General features: G+C 46.9%; 1 protein-coding gene across 2 annotated transcripts in view; it reads left to right on the top strand.

Moving 5' to 3' along the window:
• Nucleotides 1-19,530, top strand: part of snx25 (sorting nexin 25) — a 326,114-nt gene that overhangs the window by 45,121 nt on the left and 261,463 nt on the right. For both annotated transcript variants that reach the window (XM_038805657.1, XM_038805656.1), the window contains exon 3: nucleotides 18,151-18,235. In XM_038805657.1, the coding sequence (XP_038661585.1) occupies nucleotides 18,151-18,235 (85 nt within the window). The remainder of the gene's footprint in view (nucleotides 1-18,150; nucleotides 18,236-19,530) is intronic.

Genomic DNA, 19,530 nt, shown 5'->3' with positions numbered 1-19,530 from the left:
GTGATTAAAAAGGACCTGTTTCATTAGCAGAGGGATACATGGCCAGAGGTGTAGATTTAAAATGATTAGGAGAAGATCAGAGGGAAATTAAGCAGTGCTTTCAGCCAGAGTGATGAAGATCTCAAATTCACTGCCTGAAAGGGTGGTGGGGACCGAAGCCCTAATTACATTAAAAAGAAACTTGGATGTGCAGTTGGAAGTGCCATAACCTACAAGGCCATGGACATGTGATGAACGTGGTACCATATGTTTTTATGAAAAGAAACATGATTAGGTCGCTTCAAAGTGGTACTAAGTCATGGCAAAAGCAGAATGATACGAATGAACAGTATTAAAGCAATTATACTTTGGCTCATAGAATATTTTTTTCATTATGGTGGCTGCAGAGAATTTGGTCCAGATGTTCCAATGACCAGGCCATATGGAGGATTTTAGGATGGCTGGCCCAGCATTGTAGCTTCTTGTATCTATTATAGCTGCCTACTAGTTTATTTTGAATTCTGCTTATGTGCAGTTAAATCCATCACTATACTCATCCGATAGTGTTACGATCTCCGCAGAGGTGGATTACTTTTAAAGAGACTGAGTTAAAAGCTGAAAGAATCACACAGCAAGATTTCATGTTTTAAACCTTTTACTGTGCACAAATGACAAAAAACTATTGTAGGCAACTTCTGTATCAAACTACAGGGAGGAACACTCCCTTTTATGTTCATCACTCAACGTACACTCCACAGAATTACAGTTCTTTTGGCAAACAGTCCACAGTTTCTCCGGTGGGTTGCCATATCTCCACTTTGCCGAGTAGTAATGAGTAGTAGTTGTTGAGTGACCGTCTCCAGGCATTTCCTCAGTTTTTGGAGAGTGTCTTAAATTAACACCAGTGGTAAATCCTATTCTGCTGACTCTTTGCCCTGGCTATGCCATGATGAATCTCGTGGAGTCCATGGATGGCTGTAGGGTGTGTCTCTTTGACAAGATCCCATTTCCCTCCTGCCGCTGGCTATGGTAGCTTCCAAAGCTAAGCAACCTCTACTCTCTGACCGTGCAACTCTGCTACCCGTCTATGATCATTGATTTGTAAGGAAGCCTTCTCAAAAATGGTTTCCTCTACCTCCCCATTGCAATTTGAATCACACTAGTCTTGTATCCAGGAAAAATGCTAATTAGGCATTCTTGACCCCCCAACTCCCTTTGATCTTTGAAGTAAGGATGGTTTACAGCATAATTGTAGAGCCGGTATCTTCAACTCCTTTCTGGGACTTTGGGAAACCCAAATCTATTCATGATAATCTCTCCTCCTATTGTATCCAAACGTAAATACCTTGCAGTGGTTTCTCACTCAAACAATCTCTGAGTCTTCCTTTGATCTGACCATCAAACGGCCCAGGTTTATTGTTGGGCAGATTTCAGAACAGGCCACATGACTCCCTTCATTTCCCCTAAATTTAAAGCTACAGCCTCAAAATATAATTAACTTACAAACCTCCTAATTTTAAACGATAGACCATTAATTGTCTGTAGGCGGCTTCGACTTCACCAGCTGACGTGATCACTTTTCTAATCTACATAAGCATGTGGTGTTCTTTAGTTCGGGGCATTTAATCATTGTGAAGCAATTATAATAATAATCTTTTATTGTCAGAAATAGGCTTACATTAACATTGCAATGAAGTTACTGTGAAAAGCCCCTAGCCGCCACATTCTGGTGCCTGTTTGGGTACACAGAGAGAGAATTCAGAATGTCCAAATTACCTAGCAGCACGTCTTTCGGGACTTGTGGGAGGAAACCGGAGCACCCGGAGGAAACTCACGAAGACACAGGGAGAACGTTCAGACTCCACATAGACAGTGACCCAAACGGGAATCGGATCTGGGACCCTGGAGCTGTGAAGCAACAGTGTTATCCACTGTGCTGCCAATTATATCATCCCTCTGGCTTTTTTGCCTATCTTTTTGTCTGCTAGTTTCCCAAATGTTACATGTGCGCTTATCGTGGTGACATTTTAATTTCTCCTTATTTGCTGAACCAGACCCAATACTGATGTCCTAGAGCAGTTTATTTTAATATTTTTCTTGGCTGGTTGGGGGCAGTGGTTAGATTGGAGATTCACTGTGTGTAATAGGGTTTTGTTTTTTCTCTCGTGGCTGCTGAGGATGCAGTTATTTGAAGTCTCTTCCGTCATTCAATTTATTTGATTTGCTGTTTCTTTCAACATACAGGGTTGTTTTCTTTGGTTTGGAGATCCAGAATGCCACGATCAAGTTCGGACACTGGAACACCAAATTTCCATATCCACACATTTATTAGTTCCTCCTCTGCTGAAACCTTTGCCGTCAATGTAAATATACTTGAATTGATGGGCTGCATTTCTGAATCTGGCTTCTAGACATTTCAACCTACCTGACCTGACAGCAGCTGCCATGATGTGTGCTTTCACTGAGTACTAATTCTTGGCAACAAACCAGTCTCTTTTTTGGGTAGCCCATTTACAGAATAGTGAGATAGAAGCTTTCATTTGTAGTCACATCCAGTCTCTGGAATGTTTATTCAGTGACTATAATCATTGATAATTTGTGTTGACCCACTGTGGGTAGATGTTACGCTGTTCAGAAGAATACAAATGAAGGAATTACTCCATGATGGCTGAGAGAACCTCTTTCAATGCTGCTTGCGTATTCATTCTCCTGGGTTTGAGCAGTGTCGAGACGCATGTTAACTTCATGTCTTTCAAACCACTTGCTTGTGAATCTTTATCCTTGTTAATCCGTCGCCAATGTCCCTGGAGCTGATCTGTAGCACTGTGATGTGAGCAGATGGCAAGGGTGATGCAATCTGTATGGTCCTGAGGGAATGCTACATTGTTGGAGGCACCTGTCTTCCAGCAGTCAAATGTCTCCTGAAGACGCTGTGACACCTTTCAAAGAAAGGCAACTAGTTCTGTTTTCCAGGAGGAGCATTGCTCCCAAGAGCAGCATAACCAAACCCAGTTAGTAATTTGTTTCACTTTCTTTCTGGGAATCTGTTGCTTTTAAAATGGCCGCCACGTTTGCCGACACAATAGAAATCACTTCAGAGCATTTGATGTGCTGCGCGACAATAAGCTGCTGTATAAATCCAAGTCTTCTTCAGCTCATGGACAGTCATAATTGTACACGACTTTCCCTGTGATAAATATAATGAATAGAGGATGTTCAAGCCAGAGGCTGCTTTTATAGTTTCAGCAGGAGCTGCCGGAATGTGTCCTGTGTTCTGCAGGCGTGGTGGCTTCTGTACTGCATAGGCATGTTAACCTTTTTAAGAAACATCTGCAGCAGTCCAGGTTTAGCTCTGTGTGTGTGTGTGTGTGTGTGTGTGTGTGTGTGTGTGTGTATGTGTATTAGCTTCCCACTTCCAGTGCCACAAGCTATTTATTATCTGACAAAAGTGTGGCGAGTCAAGCTGCTTTCAACTTTCTGACTGCTGTGCCATAATTAGCTGGAGAAATGGCCTGAGTTGACTTGCTCAATTTATTTGACTATGTTGCCTTTTTTCCCCCTGTGTTTTCCTTTAGTTGTTGGGCTGACTGAGGCTGAGAGCTCAGCATGACAATCAAAAGAACACACACCTCTGTAATACCACCTACAACTGAGCCACAGTATTCAAAGGGAGAGCTTGTTTTTCAGCAAGTGCTGCCCAGAAGTGCTTTATATTAAGCTTCTGACAAGGTTACCAGTGTGGATATTGAACCTAAAACCATGGCAACACAGTTGGGATCTGCAGTTTGACGTTGGGAATCTTTTCAGCTCCTGTTTTGAACATATTTAAGGTGGCACAGTGGTTAGCACTGTGTGTGTGTGTGTGTGTGTGTGTGTGTGTGTCCCAGCCGCCGGGACCGGGTTCGATTCCGGCCTTGGGTGTCTGTGTGGAGTTTTCATGTTCTCCCAGTGTTTCTGGGTTTCCTCCAGGTGTATCCCCTCGCGGTCCAAAGATGTGCAGGTTAGGTACATTAGCCATGATCAATGCGGGGGGTTACAGGAATAAGGCGGTGGAGTGGGCCTAGGAAGAGTGCAGACCCGATGGGCTGAATGGACTCCTTCAGCAATGTAGGGATTCTACAATTTATTGTAAATTATAATGTGGCGTGTTTATTAAAATGCTGAGATATTGATTTCCGGTGGCGGCGATGTTTGAGTGAGCCGCACATTCGGCGGGCTCTCACTCCGGCGGGCTCTCACTCCGGCGGTCGTTTAGGGGCTGATTCCCCGCGATAGCGGGACCACGGAGCGGCAAAAAGGCGGCCGTGAAAGTGTTGGAGAGCGGGCTGCAATCGATGGAACCGTGGGAGGCCAGGAGGGAGAGGAAGAGAGAGAGAAAGAGACAGAGGCAAGGAGCAGAGGAAGCTGACCTGGAATTTAAGATGGCGGACACACGGACCTTTCTTGCTCCAGGAGAAGAAAAACAGTTTTGGAGTCGCTGAAGCAGGACAACTTGGACCCACTTCAGATGCTCAAGAGGTAAAAGTTAAGGAGCTGGGAGAAGGAAGGCAGCAGCGAAAGTGCTGAGGAGCGGGCTGCGGAACATGGAACAGCGGGAGTCCAGAAGGCAGGAGAAAAAGGGACAGAGGCAAGGACCTGAAGAAAATTACCTGGGACCTAAGATGGCGGACACACGGACCCTGGACTCAGCAATCCAGCAGGCGCTGGATAACATGCTCCAGGTAATGAAGTCCAGTTCTGAAGTGGGACAGCTTGGAGCCAATCCAGAAAGCGGTGGATCAGCTGAACCAGAGGCTAGACGCCCAGGATGTTAAAGTTAAGGAGCTGGGAGAGGCGGTGGAGGAGCAGGCGGATGCGCAGACGGTTGCGGCGCTAGAAGTTGACGGCTGAAAGAGCGGCAGAGAAGACTGCTGGACAGAGTGGAGGAGCTGGAGAATAGAGTCCGCAGGAACAACCTGAGGATGGTCGGCCTCCCGGAGGGGGCTGAGGGAGCTGATGCCGCAGCGTTTGTAACAGACCTATTGAAGCAGCTGATGGGGGCCGAAGCCTTTCCGCGACCGCCGGAGCTGGAGGGGGCATACAGAGTGCAGGCGAGGCACGGGCGGCCGGGGGGACCCCCCTGTCCGATGGTGATTAGGTTCCACAGGTTCGTGGACAAGGAACGGGTGCTGTGGTGGGCAAAGAGCGCCAGGAGCAGCACGTGGAACAACAGTGTTCTCCGCATTTACCAGGACCTAAGCCAGGAGGTGACTCGGCGGCGAGCAGCCTTTAAGAATGTCAAGGAGGTGCTGTACAAGAAGCACGTGAAGTTTGGTCTGCTGTTCCCGGCTCGCCTATGGGTCACGCACCAGGGTCAACACCACTACTTCTCCAAGCCTGAAGAAGCGATGGATTTTGCGAGGGATCAGGGGCTGGTCCCGAAAAGAGGCCCCACGGACGCGAATTAGGGCCCGAGGATTACCGTGGGAAGGTACGCCGAATAGGCCTGGACTGCTGTTCAACGGTTTGCTGGGCTAAAGGTGCCAAGCGGAACATTTGGGACTCCTTCCTTTGTTCATGTACATTGGTTTGGGGGGTTTTCTTTTTTTCTCATGGTTTTTTTTTGTTTTTTCCTCTTTTTTCTGTTTTTTTCCTTTTTGGGCGGATTTGTGCAGCTCGCGGAGGACACTGGAGCCGGCTTGCTCCAGTGGGTTGGAGAGGGGGATGGGGCGCCGGGGAGTGGAGAGGAGGATGGGGAAACAATGGGAATGAGAACGGAAGGCGCCGGAGTGTTGAGTCACCAGGCTAGCAGATTGGCTAGTCAAGGGAGTCAGGTGGGGGGGGAGATCACAGCCAGTGGATGGCAGGGGTGGGGGTATCGGGGGATGTGGTTGGGGGGGGGGGGGGTTGTTCTGCTGACGTGGGAGGGACTTGAAATAGGCACTGGAAAGGAGGTCGAGGGTGGAGGCAGCCAACGGGCGGGCCAGGAATGGTGCGACGCACTGGCCGGGGGCCGGCCCGAAAAAGGCTATGGCTGACCAGCATGGTGGGGGGTGGGGGGTTGTGCCCCCCGACCAGGCTGATCACCTGGAACGTCAAGGGACTGAATGGGCCGGTTAAGAGGGCGCGGGTGTTCGCGCATTTGCGGGCTCTGAGGGCGGACGTAATTATGTTGCAGGAGACACATCTGAAAGTGTCTGACCAGACCAGGCTAAGGAAAGGCTGGATTAGCCAGGTCTTCCACTCGGACTTGGACTCGAAGTCCAGGGGGGTGGCAATCATAAGAACATAAGAACATAAGAACTAGGAGCAGGAGTAGGCCATCTGGCCCCTCGAGCCTGCTCCGCCATTCAATGAGATCATGGCTAATCTTTTGTGGACTCAGCTCCACTTTCCGGCCCGAACACCATAACCCTTAATCCCTTTATTCTTTAAAAAACTATCTATCTTTACCTTAAAAACATGTAATGAAGGAGCCTCAACTGCTTCACTGGGCAAGGAATTCCATAGATTCACAACCCTTTGGGTGAAGAAGTTCCTCCTAAACTCAGTTCTAAATCTACTTCCCCTTATTTTGAGGCTATGCCCCCTAGTTCTGCTGTCACCCGCCAGTGGAAACAACCTGCCCGCATCTATCCTATCTATTCCCTTCATAATTTTAAATGTTTCTATAAGATCCCCCCTCATCCTTCTAAATTCCAACGAGTACAGTCCCAGTCTACTCAACCTCTCCTCATAATCCAACCCCTTCAGCTCTGGGATTAACCTAGTGAATCTCCTCTGCACACCCTCCAGCGCCAGTACGTCCTTTCTCAAGTAAGGAGACCAAAACTGAACACAATACTCCAGGTGTGGCCGCACTAACACCTTATACAATTGCAACATAACCTCCCTAGTCTTAAACTCCATCCCTCTAGCAATGAAGGACAAAATTCCATTTGCCTTCTTAATCACCTGTTGCACTTGTAAACCAACCTTCTGTGACTCATGCACTAGCACACCCAAGTCTCTCTGAACAGCGGCATGCTTTAATATTTTATCGTTTAAATAATAATCCCGTTTGCTGTTATTCCTACCAAAATGGATAACCTCACATTTGTCAACATTGTATTCCATCTGCCAGACCCGAGCCCATTCACTTAACCTATCCAAATCCCTCTGCAGACTTCCAGTATCCTCTGCACTTTTCGCTTTACCACTCATCTTAGTGTCATCTGCAAACTTGGACACATTGCCCTTGGTCCCCAACTCCAAATCATCAATGTAAATTGTGAACAATTGTGGGCCCAACACGGATCCCTGAGGGACACCACTAGCTACTGATTGCCAACCAGAGAAACACCCATTTATCCCAACTCTTTGCTTTCTATTAATTAACCAATCCTCTATCCATGCTACTACTTTACCCTTAATGCCATGCATCTTTATCTTATGCAGCAACCTTTTGTGTGGCACCTTGTCAAAGGCTTTCTGGAAATCTAGATATACCACATCCATCGGCTCCTCGTTATCTACTGCACTGGTAATGTCCTCAAAAAATTCCACTAAATTAGTTAGGCACGACCTGCCTTTTACGAACCCATGCTGCGTCTGCCCAATGGGACAATTTCTAGCCAGATGCCTCGCAATTTCTTCCTTGATGATAGATTCCAGCATCTTCCCTATTACCGAAGTTAAGCTCACTGGCCTATAATTTCCTGCTTTCTGCCTACCTCCTTTTTTAAACAGTGGCGTCATGATCAACAAGTGGGTGCAATTTGAGGCGGGGGGCATATCCGCAGACAGGGGGGGCAGATACCTGATGGTACGGGGCAGACTGGAGGGGAGAAGAGTGGTGCTGGTGAATATATATGCCCCGAACTGGGATGACGTGGACTTCATTAAAAGAGTGCTGGGGAAGATCCCGGACCTGGATTCTCGCAGGCTAATAATGGGAGGGGACTTTAACATGGTCCTTGACACGACTTTGGATCGGTCGTGTCCCAGAACGGGTAGACTCCCAGCAATGGCAAGGGAGCTAAAAGGGTTTATGGAGCAAATGGGAGCAGTGAACCCCTGGAGAGATAGACAGCCGACAGGAAGAGGCGACTCGTTTTACTCGCATGCCCATAAAGTATATTCTGGGATAGATTTCTTCGTACTAAGCAGGGATTGTATAGGGGAGGTAAAGAACACAGAATACTCGGCAATTACTATCTCAGACCATGCCCCGCATTGGGTAGACCTGCAGATCGGGGGAGCGAGCTACCAACGCCCGCAATGGAGGCTAGACGTGGGACTGCTGTCGGAGGAGGGGATCTGTGAGAGGCTTCGGAGGTGTATGCAAAATTACTTGCAGGTGAATGACATGGGGGAGGTCTCAGCGGCGACCCTGTGGGAGGCGCTAAAGGCAGTAGTGCGGGGGGAGCTGATTTCAATTGGGGCCCACAGAGCCAAGGCAGACAGGGCAGATATGGATAGATTGGTCAGGGAAATGGGTCGGATAGATGACGAGCACGCTGAGTCCCCGGGGGAGGTTTTACTTGGGGAGAGGCAGAGACTACAGGCGGAACTGGGGGCACTATCCATGAGTAGGGCCGTGGAACAGCTTAGGAAGGCGAGGGGAATGGTGTACGAGCATGGGGAAAAGGCTAGCAGACTGCTAGCGCAGCAACTCAGGAGGAGGGAGGCGGCCAGGGAAATAGGTAAAGTGAGGGATGGGGAGGGGCGCAAAGTGGAGGACCCGGCAGGATTGAATAAGGTATTCCGGGACTTCTATCGCAAGCTGTATACTTCGGAGCCGCCGGAAGAACCGGAGGAGATGAAAAGGTTTCTGGACGGGTTAACCTTCCCAACAGTAGGTGGGGGGCGAGTGGATGAGCTGAGGGCCCCGATTAAAGTGGAGGAGGTGTTGGGGGGCCTAAAGGCCATGCAGTCGGGGAAGTCCCCGGGGCCGGATGGATACCCAGTAGAGTTCTATAGGAGGTTTTCTGAGCTGGTGGGCCCGGTCTTGGTGAGGGTTTTCAATGAGGCAAGGGACAGAGGGACCCTGCCGCCGACAATGTCGCAAGCCACTCTATCACTGATATTGAAGCGGGGTAAAGACCCGGAGGCGTGCGGGTCCTACAGGCCAATCTCCCTGATTAATGTTGACGCAAAGGTGCTGGCGGTTAGAATGGAGGACTGCGTACCGGAGGTGATTGGGGAGGACCAAACTGGGTTCGTGAAAGGTAGGCAGCTGGCGGCCAACCTGAGAAGATTACTTAATGTGATAATGATGCCCCCGGCGGGTAGGGAGGTGGAGGTAGTGGTGGCAATGGACGCCGAGAAGGCCTTTGACCGGGTGGAGTGGGACTATCTATGGGAGGTGCTCGGACGGTTTGGGTTCGGGGAGGGATTGGTGGATTGGATCAAATTATTATATCAGGCCCCAAGGGCCAGCGTCAGGACTAACAGAGAAGTGTCGGAGTACTTTAGGTTGTACCGAGGGAACAGACAGGGCTGCCCGCTCTCCCCGCTGCTGTTTGCGCTGGCCATAGAGCCGCTGGCGATTGCGCTGAGAGCCGCAGAGGGATGGATGAGGATGGTGAGGGGCGGAGTAGAACATAGGGTCTCTCTTTACGCAGACGACCTGCTCCTGTACGTGTCGGACCCAGTGGCCGGGATGGAAAGTATACTGGGAATGCTGAGGAAGTTCGGCTAGTTCTCAGGATACAAATTAAATACGGCCAAGAGTGAGCTGTTTGTGGTACAGGCAAGGGGCCAGGAGAACAGATTGAGAGGGCTACCGTTTAGGCTGGTTGAGGAAAATTTCCGGTATTTGGGAATCCAGGTGGCACGAGACTGGGGCAGGCTGCACAAGTTAAATTTGGCCAGGGTGGTGGAGCAAATGAAGGGAGAGTTTCGGAGATGGGATGCACTCCCGCTGTCGCTGGCAGGGAGGGTGCAGACTGTAAAGATGACAATCCTCCCAAGATTTCTGTTTGTTTTTCAGTGCATCCCGATCTTTGTTCCACAGTCCTTCTTCAAAAGAGTTAACAGGATGATCATGAGCTTTGTCTGGGCAGGAAAATCCCCGCGGGTGAAGAAGGCGATGTTGGAGAGGAACCGCAGCGAGTGAGGGTTGGCTTTGCCGAGTCTGATTAATTATTACTGGGCGGCCAACATCGCTATGATAAGGAAGTGGATGGTGGGTACGGGGTCTATCTGGGAGCGGGTGGAGGCGGCTTCGTGCAGGGGCTCCAGCTTGGCAGCCCTGGTCACGGCTCCTCTACCGCTGCCGCCGGCCAAGTACACCACCAGCCCGGTAGTGGTGGCGACCCTGCGGATATGGGGCCAGTGGAGGAGGCATGTAAGGGAGATGGGGGCGTCGGTTTGGGCGCCAATCTGCGATAACCATCGGTTTGCCCCCGGGAGTATGGATGGGGGGTTCCGAGTATGGCGGCGGGCAGGGGTGGGAAGGGTGGGTGATATGTTCCTGGAAGGGAGCTTTGCGAGTTTGAGGAGCTTGGAGGAGAAATTGGGGTTGGTAAGGGGAAATGATTTTAGGTACCTACAGTTGCGGGACTTTGTTCGTAACAGGTCCCATCTTTCCCACGCCTCCCGCCAATGGGGATCCTAGACAGAATAGTCTCTAGGGGGGAAGAAGGGGAGGGTAGAGTCTCGGGTATTTATAAGGTGCTCATGAGGGAGGAAGGGTCCCAGACAGAGGAACTGAAACTTAAATGGGAGGACGAGCTAGGCGGGAAAATGGAGGACGGGCTGTGGGCAGAGGCCCTGAGTAGGGTAAATTCGACCGCGACATGTGCTAGGCTCGGGCTGATTCAATTTAAGGTCGTTCACCGGGCCCATATGACGGTGGCTCGGATGAGCAAATTCTTTGGGATAGAGGACAAATGCGCTAGGACCAGCGAACCACGTTCACGTGTTTTGGGCATGCCCTAAGCTGAGGGGGTAATGGGAGGGATTTGCGGGGATCATGTCCTGGGTGCTAAAAATAAGGGTGATGATGAGTCCAGGGGTGGCAATTTTTGGGGTTTCGGAAGACCCGAGAGTCCAGGGGGAGAAAGAGGCCGATGTTTTGGCCTTTGCTTCCCTGATAGCCCGGCGATGAATACTATTGGCGTGGAGGGACTCAAAGCCCCCGAAGACTGAGTTGTGGCTTGCGGACATGTCAAGTTTCCTGGGTATGGAAAAAATTAAGTTCGCCTTGAGGGGATCTGTACAGGGGTTCGCCCGGAGGTGGCAACCATTTATTGACTTCTTTGCGGGAGAGTGAGCGTCAGCAGGGGGTGGGGGGGAGGGGGGGGGGGGGGGGGGGGGGGGGGGGGATAGAGTAGAGTAGGAGGGAAAATATGGCGGGTAGTACCGGTGGGAGAGGAGCGGGCTTGTGCAGTATGTTACGATTGAAGTATTGAAAGTACGTGGATGTTTGCACATTTTTGCCTTTTTTGCTTTCTTTCTGTTGATGTCTGTAACTGTTTATAAAGCCAAAAACTACCTCAATAAAATTGTTTATTTTTTAAAAAATGCTGAGATATTAATTTGCACTGAGCTAACCTTGATTTTCATTTATATTAGTGGTCTTTCCAAATTGTAATTTCTCAATGGCATGCTGCATTATTGAAGTGAAGAGAGCTGGGAACAATGTAAATTACTGAATTACTCAACTAAGGAACACACTGTTCTGAACCATTTGTGAAATGAAATGTTAGAGCAATGTGCTGCAGTTTTGTTTTCATGATCACCTTCTTGTGGTCATAAAGAAACATCGACTTTCTATCAATTTTTCCCTCTTAAATTGTCCTTATTGTGAATTGCCCCAAATGTGAGTCACCACCTTCAGATGGCAAAAGTAGTTTTAGCGGCCAGAGAGGAGCCCAAAATGAGAGGCGTAAAGAAGCTTATTTTGTTACAAAGTAAGCTATACCCACAGTTCACTCCAGATCCTAGCCGGGACTACTGCTACTCCGCTTCCATCTGGGCCGGCTTTTACAACAGTCCATTACTCTGCTGATGGGCTCCCGCCCCTCAGCGAGGAAGCTTGTATTCGACAAGGCTCACGGGGAGGCTAACTGGTCCATCCACATAGGTCTCATGCGGGTTATAACAATAGTTGGGAGTCCAAACTATTGCAATTTGGTTCCATTCTTACCCTCTTTATTTGGGGTGATTTGGTTTCAGTGCTATCTGCAAAATTCACTTTAATTTGCACATGTATGTTTCCACCCCGCCCCCATCTCGCTAGATGGTTTCATTATCCTATCTTCTTTCAACAAATAAGAATGGATATAAATGAAATGAAATGAAAATCGCTTATTGTCACAAGTAGGCTTCAATGAAGTTACTGTGAAAAGCCCCTAGTCGCCACATTCCGGCGCCTGTTCGGGGAGGCTGGTACGGGAATTGAATCGTGCTGCTGGCCTGCCTTGGTCTGCTTTAAAAGCCAGCGATTTAGCCCAGTGTGCTAAACCAGCCCTTAATGGTAATATATCCTGACGAGTAGATCAGGTTTTTATCATGGGGAAAATAAAAGAATTTGATTGCTGGTGTGTAATCTTAACTTTGGAAACAGTGTGATTTTTGGGTGTCTTGGCTCGGTTACTAGTCCAGCCTCGTAAATCGGAACGTTTCCACTCCAGAGGATTGAGCTCAAAATCCAGGCTGACACTCCAGTGGAGCAATGAGGGAATGCTGCACTTTCAAAGGCACTGTCTTTCAGATCTTAAATCAAAGTCTCTGCCTTACTCCGGGGGGGGGGGGTGCGTAAACATTTCCTTGATCTTGAAGGAGAGCAGACGAGCTCTCCCGAGGTGCCGGCCAATATTTATCCTTCAAAACAACATCACCGACAAAAAATGATCTGGTGCTTTGAAACACTGAGTTTGTGAAAGGTGCTGAAGAAATGCAAGTATTTCCTTGTGTCAATCATTCACGTGGCTAGTTGTGCGAAATCTATTTCTAAACTTGAATCTAACATTGTTTGATAGCAATACAAAAAATTGGATAGCAGGAATACAAATTTTAAACCACTGTATTAAATTCAGATCCCTCACTAGTATGCATGAATTCGGTAGCCTGTCTCAATTATGTGGCCAGTTACCAAAATAATAGATTTTTTTTTGACAGAATTAACCTGACACGATTGGTGTACTGAATTTGACGTGGGAGTTGTGGGCTTAATTTCGTAAATGATCAGCCTCAGCTCTGACTGATGTGGAGGATCCATTTATTGTAGGTTAGGCAAAGCTGGGGGAGAGCCATCCTCATTGATGTAACAATGCAACAGCAGTCAAAACAAGGCGCTACTGATGAATCTGATGAAAGGTCGTGGATAGCATGTTTAGCGAGTTGGTCACACCGCAGGTGAAAGTTACTGAGGGAGATAGAAAATGGGTGACCAAGACAGAGCAAGAGTAGGAAGGCAGTGCAGGTGTCCCCTGCGGTCATCTCCCTGCAAAACAGATATACCGCTTTGGATACTGTTGAGGGAGATGGCTCACCAGGGGAAGGCAGCAGCAGCCAGATTCATGGCACCGTGGCTGGCTCTGCTGCACAGCAGGGCAGGAAGAAAAATGGCAGGGCTATGGTGATAGGGGTATCGTAAGGGGAATAGATAGGCGGTTCTGTGGACGCAATCGAGACTCCAGGATGGTATGTTGCCTCCCTGGTGCAAGGGTCAAGGATGTCTCGGAGCGGCTGCAGGACATTCTGGGGGGTGGGAAGGGTGAACAGCCAGCTGTCGTGGTGCACATAGGCACCAACGATATAGGTAAAAAACGGGATGAGGTCCTACAAGCCGAATTCAGGGAGTTAGGAGTTAAACTAAAAAGTCAGACCTCAAAGGTAGTAATCTCAGAATTGCTACCAGTTCCACGAGCTAGTCAGAGTAGGAATGTCAGGATAGATAGGATGAATGCGTGGCTCGAGAGATGGTGCAAGAGGGAGGGATTCAAATTCCTGGGGCTTTGGGACCGATTCTGGGGAGGTGGGACCAGTACAAACCAGACGGTCTGCACCTGGGCAGGACTGGAACCGATGTCCTGGGGGGGTGTTTGCTAGAGCTGTTGGGGAGGGTTTAAACTAATGTGGCAGGGGGATGGGAACTGATGCAGGAAGTTGGAAGGTAGTAAAACAGGGACAGAAGCAAAAGGAAGTAAGGGGGAAAGTGCAAGGCAGAGAAGCCATAATCAAAAAGGGCGACAATACAAGGTACAGTGACTGAGGGGAGCTCAGTGAATAGGCCCAGTAATACTAAAAGTATTAAAACTGGAGATGTTAAGATTCAAAACGGAGGTAAAGAAACCAACATAAGTGTACTTTACCTGAATGCCCGTAGTATTTAGAATAAAGTATATGATTTGATGGCGCAAATCATCGTGAATGACTATGATTTAGTGGCCATTACTGAAACATGGTTAAAGGATGGTCACGACTGGGAGTTAAATATCCGAGGGTATCAAACTATTCGAAAGGACAGAGTGGATTGTAAGGGAGATGGTGTAGCTCTGTTATATCCGGGCAATAGTAAGGGATGACATTGGTGTTATGGAGGATAAGGTTGAATCCATTTGGGTGGAAATCAGGGATAGTAAGGCGAAAAAGTCACTGATAGAAGTAGTCTATTGGCCACCACATAGTAACGTTATGGTGGGGCAGGCAATAAACAAAGAAATAACTGATGCATGTAGAAATGGTACAGCAGTTATCATGGGGGATTTTAATCTACATGTCGATTGGTTTAACCAGGTTGGTCAAGGCAACCTTGAGGAGTTTATAGAATGTATCCGCAATAGTTTCCTAGAACAGTATGTAATGGAACCTACGAGGGAACAAGAGGTCCGAGATGTTGTCCTGTGTAATGAGACAGGATTGATTCATGATCTCATAGTTAGGGATCCTCTCGGAAGGAGCGATCACAATATGGTGGAATTTAAAATACAGATGGAGGGTGAGAAGGTAAAATAAAATACTAGTGTTTTGTGTTTAAACAAAGAAGATTACAATGGGATGAGAGAGGAACTAGCTAAGGTAGACTGGGAGCAAAGATTTTATGGTGGAACAGTGGAGAATCTTCCAAGCGATTTTTCACAGTGCTCAGCAAAGGTTTATACCAACAAAAAGGAAGGATGGTAGAAAGAGGGAAAATCGACCGTGGATATCTAAGGAAATAAGGGAGAGTATCAAATTGAATGAAAAAGCATATAAAGTGGCAAAGATTGGTGGGAGATTAGAGGACTGGGAAATCTTTAGGGGCAACAGAAAGCTACTAAAAAAGCTATAAAGAAGAGTAAGATAGAGTATGAGAGTAAACTTGCTCAGAATATAAAAACACATTAAAAGTTTCTACAAATATATAAAACAAAAAAGAGTGGCTAAGGTAAATATTGGTCCTTTAGAGGATGAGAAGGGAGTTTTAATAATGGGAGATGAGGAAATGGCTGAGGAACTGAACAGGATTTATGGGTCGGTCTTCACAGTGGAAGACACAAATAACATGCCAGTGACTGATAGAAATGAGGCTATGACAGGTGAGGACCTTGAGAGGATTGTTATCACTAAGGAGGTAGTGATGGGCAAACTAATGGGGCTAAAGGTAGACAAGTCTCCTGGCCCTGATGGAATGCATCCCAGAGTGCTAAAAGAGATGGCTAGGGAAATTGCAGATGCACTAGTGATGATTTACCAAAATTCACTAGGCTCTGGGGTGGTCCCGGTGGATTGGAAATTAGCAAACGTAACACCACTGTTTAAAAAAGGAGGTAGGCAGAGAGCGCGTAATTATAGGCCAGTGAGCTTAACTTCGGTAGTAGGGAAGATGCTGGAATCTATCATCAAGGAAGAAATAGCGAGGCATCTGGATTGAAATTGTCCCATTGGGCAGACACAGCATGGGTTCATAAAGGGCAGGTTGTGCCAGTGCAGTAGATAAAGGGGAGCCAATGGATGTGGTCTATCTGGATTTCCAGAAAGCCTTTGACAAGGTGCCGTACAAAAGGTTGCTGCATAAAGATGCATGGCATTAAGGGTAAAGTAGTAGCATGGATAGAGGATTGGTTAATTAATAGAAAGCAAAGAGTGGGGATTAATGGGTGTTTCTCTGGTTGGCAATCAGTAGCTAGTGGTGCCCCTCAAGGATCCGTGTTGGGCCCACAATTGTTCACAATTTACATAGATGATTTGGAGTTGGGGACCAAGGGCAATGTGTCCAAGTTTGCAGAACACTAAGATGAATGGTAAAGCAAAACGTGCAGATGATCCTGGAAGTCTGCAGAGGGATTTGGATAGGTTAAATGAATGGGCTAGGGTCTGGCAGATGGAATACAATGTTGACAAATGTGAGGTTATCCATTTTGGTAGGAATAACAGCAAACGGGATTATTATTTAAATGGAATGATAAAATATTAAAGCATGCTGCTGTGCAGAGAGACCTGGGTGTGCTAGTGCATGAGTCACAGAAAGTTGGTTTACAGGTGCAACAGGTGATTAAGAAGGCAAATGGAATTTTGTCCTTCATTGCTAGAGGGATGGAGTTTAAGACTAGGGAGGTTATGCTGCAATTGTATAAGGTGTTAGTGAGGCCACACCTGGAGTATTGTGTTCAGTTTTGGTCTCCTTACTTGAGAAAGGACATACTGGCACTGGAGGGTGTGCAGAGGAGATTCACTAGGTTAATCTCAGAGCTGAAGGGGTTGGATTACGAGGAGAGGTTGGGTAGACTGGGACTGTACTCGTTGGAATTTGGAAGGATGAGGGGGGATCTTATAGAAACATAAAATTATGAAGGGAATAGATAGGATAGATGCGGGCACGTTGTTTCCACTGGTGGGTGAAAGCAGAACTAGGGGGCATAGCCTCAAAATAAGGGAAGTAGATTTAGGACTGAGTTTAGGTGGAACTTCTTCACCTAAAGGGTTGTGAATCTATGGAATTCCTTGTGCAGTGAAGCAGTTGAGGCTCCTTCATTAAATGTTTTTAAGGTAAAGATAGATAGTTTTTTGAAGAATAAATGGATTAAGGGTTATGGTGTTTGGGCCGGAAAGTGGAGCTGAGTCCACAAAAGATCAGCCATGATCTCATTGAATGGTGGAGCAGGCTCGAGGGGCCAGATGGCCTACTCCTGCTCCTAGTTCCTATGTTCTTATGTTCTTATGAAACTAACAGTCTCCCAATATCTTTGAATTTAATGAAAAGAAATCTGTTCGAACATTAAGAAATGGATCTCTAATTATTGGAAGTTTGGGAACTGTCTTGGCAATATGGGAGGTAATTTCATATTGTACACATTGACGTGATGAGATAAATGGGTTGAATGGCCATGTTTGTTCCTGACTTCATTATATTCTCCAGGTCTTTTGCATATTGGTCAAGTGATTTAATCTGTAATGACTTTCTGCTCCACATTCTGTATGAAGTTCTGCATGTAATGTGTTGACCTTTTTGATGCCACCAATTCTAGAATCATTACAGATGGGCAATAAATGCTGGCCTCATCGCCAAAAATAATTTAAAATTTGCACTTTCAAGTTCAAGTTTAAATTCTATATCTTTGTACAATGAAAATAATTTCAGCAGCACCCTGTTAAAACTGAGGAATCTTATTTATTCAGGTTCTTCAAGTCCAAGTTTACTGGGAAATCATCCCCAAAGCATGCATTACTCTGCATTCCATGGGGGTTTCTGTTGACCAGAAACACAATAATGGTTCACATCTTCAAATCCAGGAGCCCTTGCCAATGGATAAGAGTGGTTATAATAATATCCTTACCCAAGCCCTGTTGGATACTTGTTGGATATCATGATCACTCAGCGAGAACGAGGGTTGCTAATCCTCCAGGACTTGAAGATAAATTTCCAGGAGGCTGTTACAAGCAGCCCGGGAACATTAAAAAAACGCCTGTTTGTTATTTCAAAGCAATATAGTTTGCGGGAGAGGTATGTGGAAAGACTGTGTCACAGATCATCCTATTGAGACTTTTGGCTTTCCAAATCTTATACGATTAGTGTACCATGAGGATGGATATGTTGGGACTAATGCTGGGAATGGGTTAATAGGATGCAGGATGCCATAATTAAGATTGTGGGTTTCAGCCAAATTGGCAACTCAGTGAAACAATCTGTAGCTTTTCTTTCTTCGAAAAGAAAAACATCAAATCGAATGGTACTTATTCTCTGAACAAATAAGTTCATGATACTTAAATATTTAATTTCAGGGCCGTCTGTCAGGCAATTCATCTGAATCTGCGCAAACCCGAAGAGTGGTCCTTTCGCACAACATGGATAAAGCTTTGAAAGAAGGTATGTTTGTTTTTGATAATCCAAGGATGGTTTTTGTTTTCAAGGAAAAGTGAACAGTCAATTGAACTGAGTTAACAATTTCTTGAATTACTTAGTTTGGAGAGTACTCTTTGTTATGTATGTAAACATGCATGGGATCAGGGCTTGCGTTATCCAAAGACTTTGAAAAATAATTGATGCAGAAACAAATACCATTTGTGATGGCAAGTGATGCAAACAACATTCAATCGTTATTGTCTGTCCCTCAAGATGACATCTATTCAGGGTTGCGAATTTCAGCCATGGTTTTAAATGTGATTGAACAGGCCAATTCTCAATCTACAGATCTTTGGGCACGTGGGGCTGGAGGTCCCACGAGGTGATGGGAACCTGAATGCAGAATTTGCTTCCTTTTCTTGCCTTTGCTAATGCCGCCGCTTCTCATCATGAAGATGTTTGGAGTCGAAGTGTGATGCAGTTTGATGGACAAGTCACCATTTTGAATGGTTGGTAACCAGCTCCTTCCAGTCAGTAAGGTGAATGCTGCTGCACTTAATAATAATCGCTTATTGTCACAAGTCGGCTTCAATGAAGTGACTGTGAAAATCCCCTAGTCTCCACATTCCGGCGCCTGTTCGGGGAGGTCGGTACAGGAATCGAACCTGTGCTGTTGGCATTGTTCTGCATTACAAGCCAGCTGTTTAGCCCAGTGTGTTAAACCAGCCCCTAAACCAACCACTTCAAAGGGAGTTTGAGCGTCTTTGAAGAATTTTCTCTGCTCTCCCCTGGAATGCTGACCATTTGAGAGTTGAGAAAACATGACCTTGTGGGAGAGACGGTTTTTGCCCTTTGGACACGGCGTGCAGCCCAATGTAGTTGATTATGCCAGACTTTTACCTGACTGCTTGTGGATCTAGCTTCAAGGAAAACACCAGCTGTTGTTGCATTCCTTCATGGCCAGTAGCCCCTTACCTAAAAAAGGATCAAAATTGTACGCAGTATTCCAGGTGCAGTCTCACGAAGCCTCTGAACAATTGCAGCAAGATATCTTTAGTCCTATACTCAATTCGCCAACATGCCACTTGCTTTCTTAATTGCTTGCTGCACCTGCGTGGCTTTCAGTGACTCATGAACAAGGGCACCCAGGTTCCTTTGGGCATGAACACTTCCCAATCTCTCACCATTTAAGGAATATCCTGCATTTCTGTTTTTCCGACTAAAATGAATAACGTCACATTTTTCCACATTATGTTCCATCTGCTATTTTCTTGTCCACTCATCAATGGGGCCTCTCCAAATCCCCTTTAATATCCTTC

This window comes from Scyliorhinus canicula, chromosome 8 (assembly GCF_902713615.1).
Source record: "Scyliorhinus canicula chromosome 8, sScyCan1.1, whole genome shotgun sequence".
Lineage (NCBI taxonomy): Eukaryota > Metazoa > Chordata > Chondrichthyes > Carcharhiniformes > Scyliorhinidae > Scyliorhinus > Scyliorhinus canicula.
Note: the sequence above shows the minus strand (reverse complement) of the source record. Positions and strands in the feature narration are given on the sequence as shown.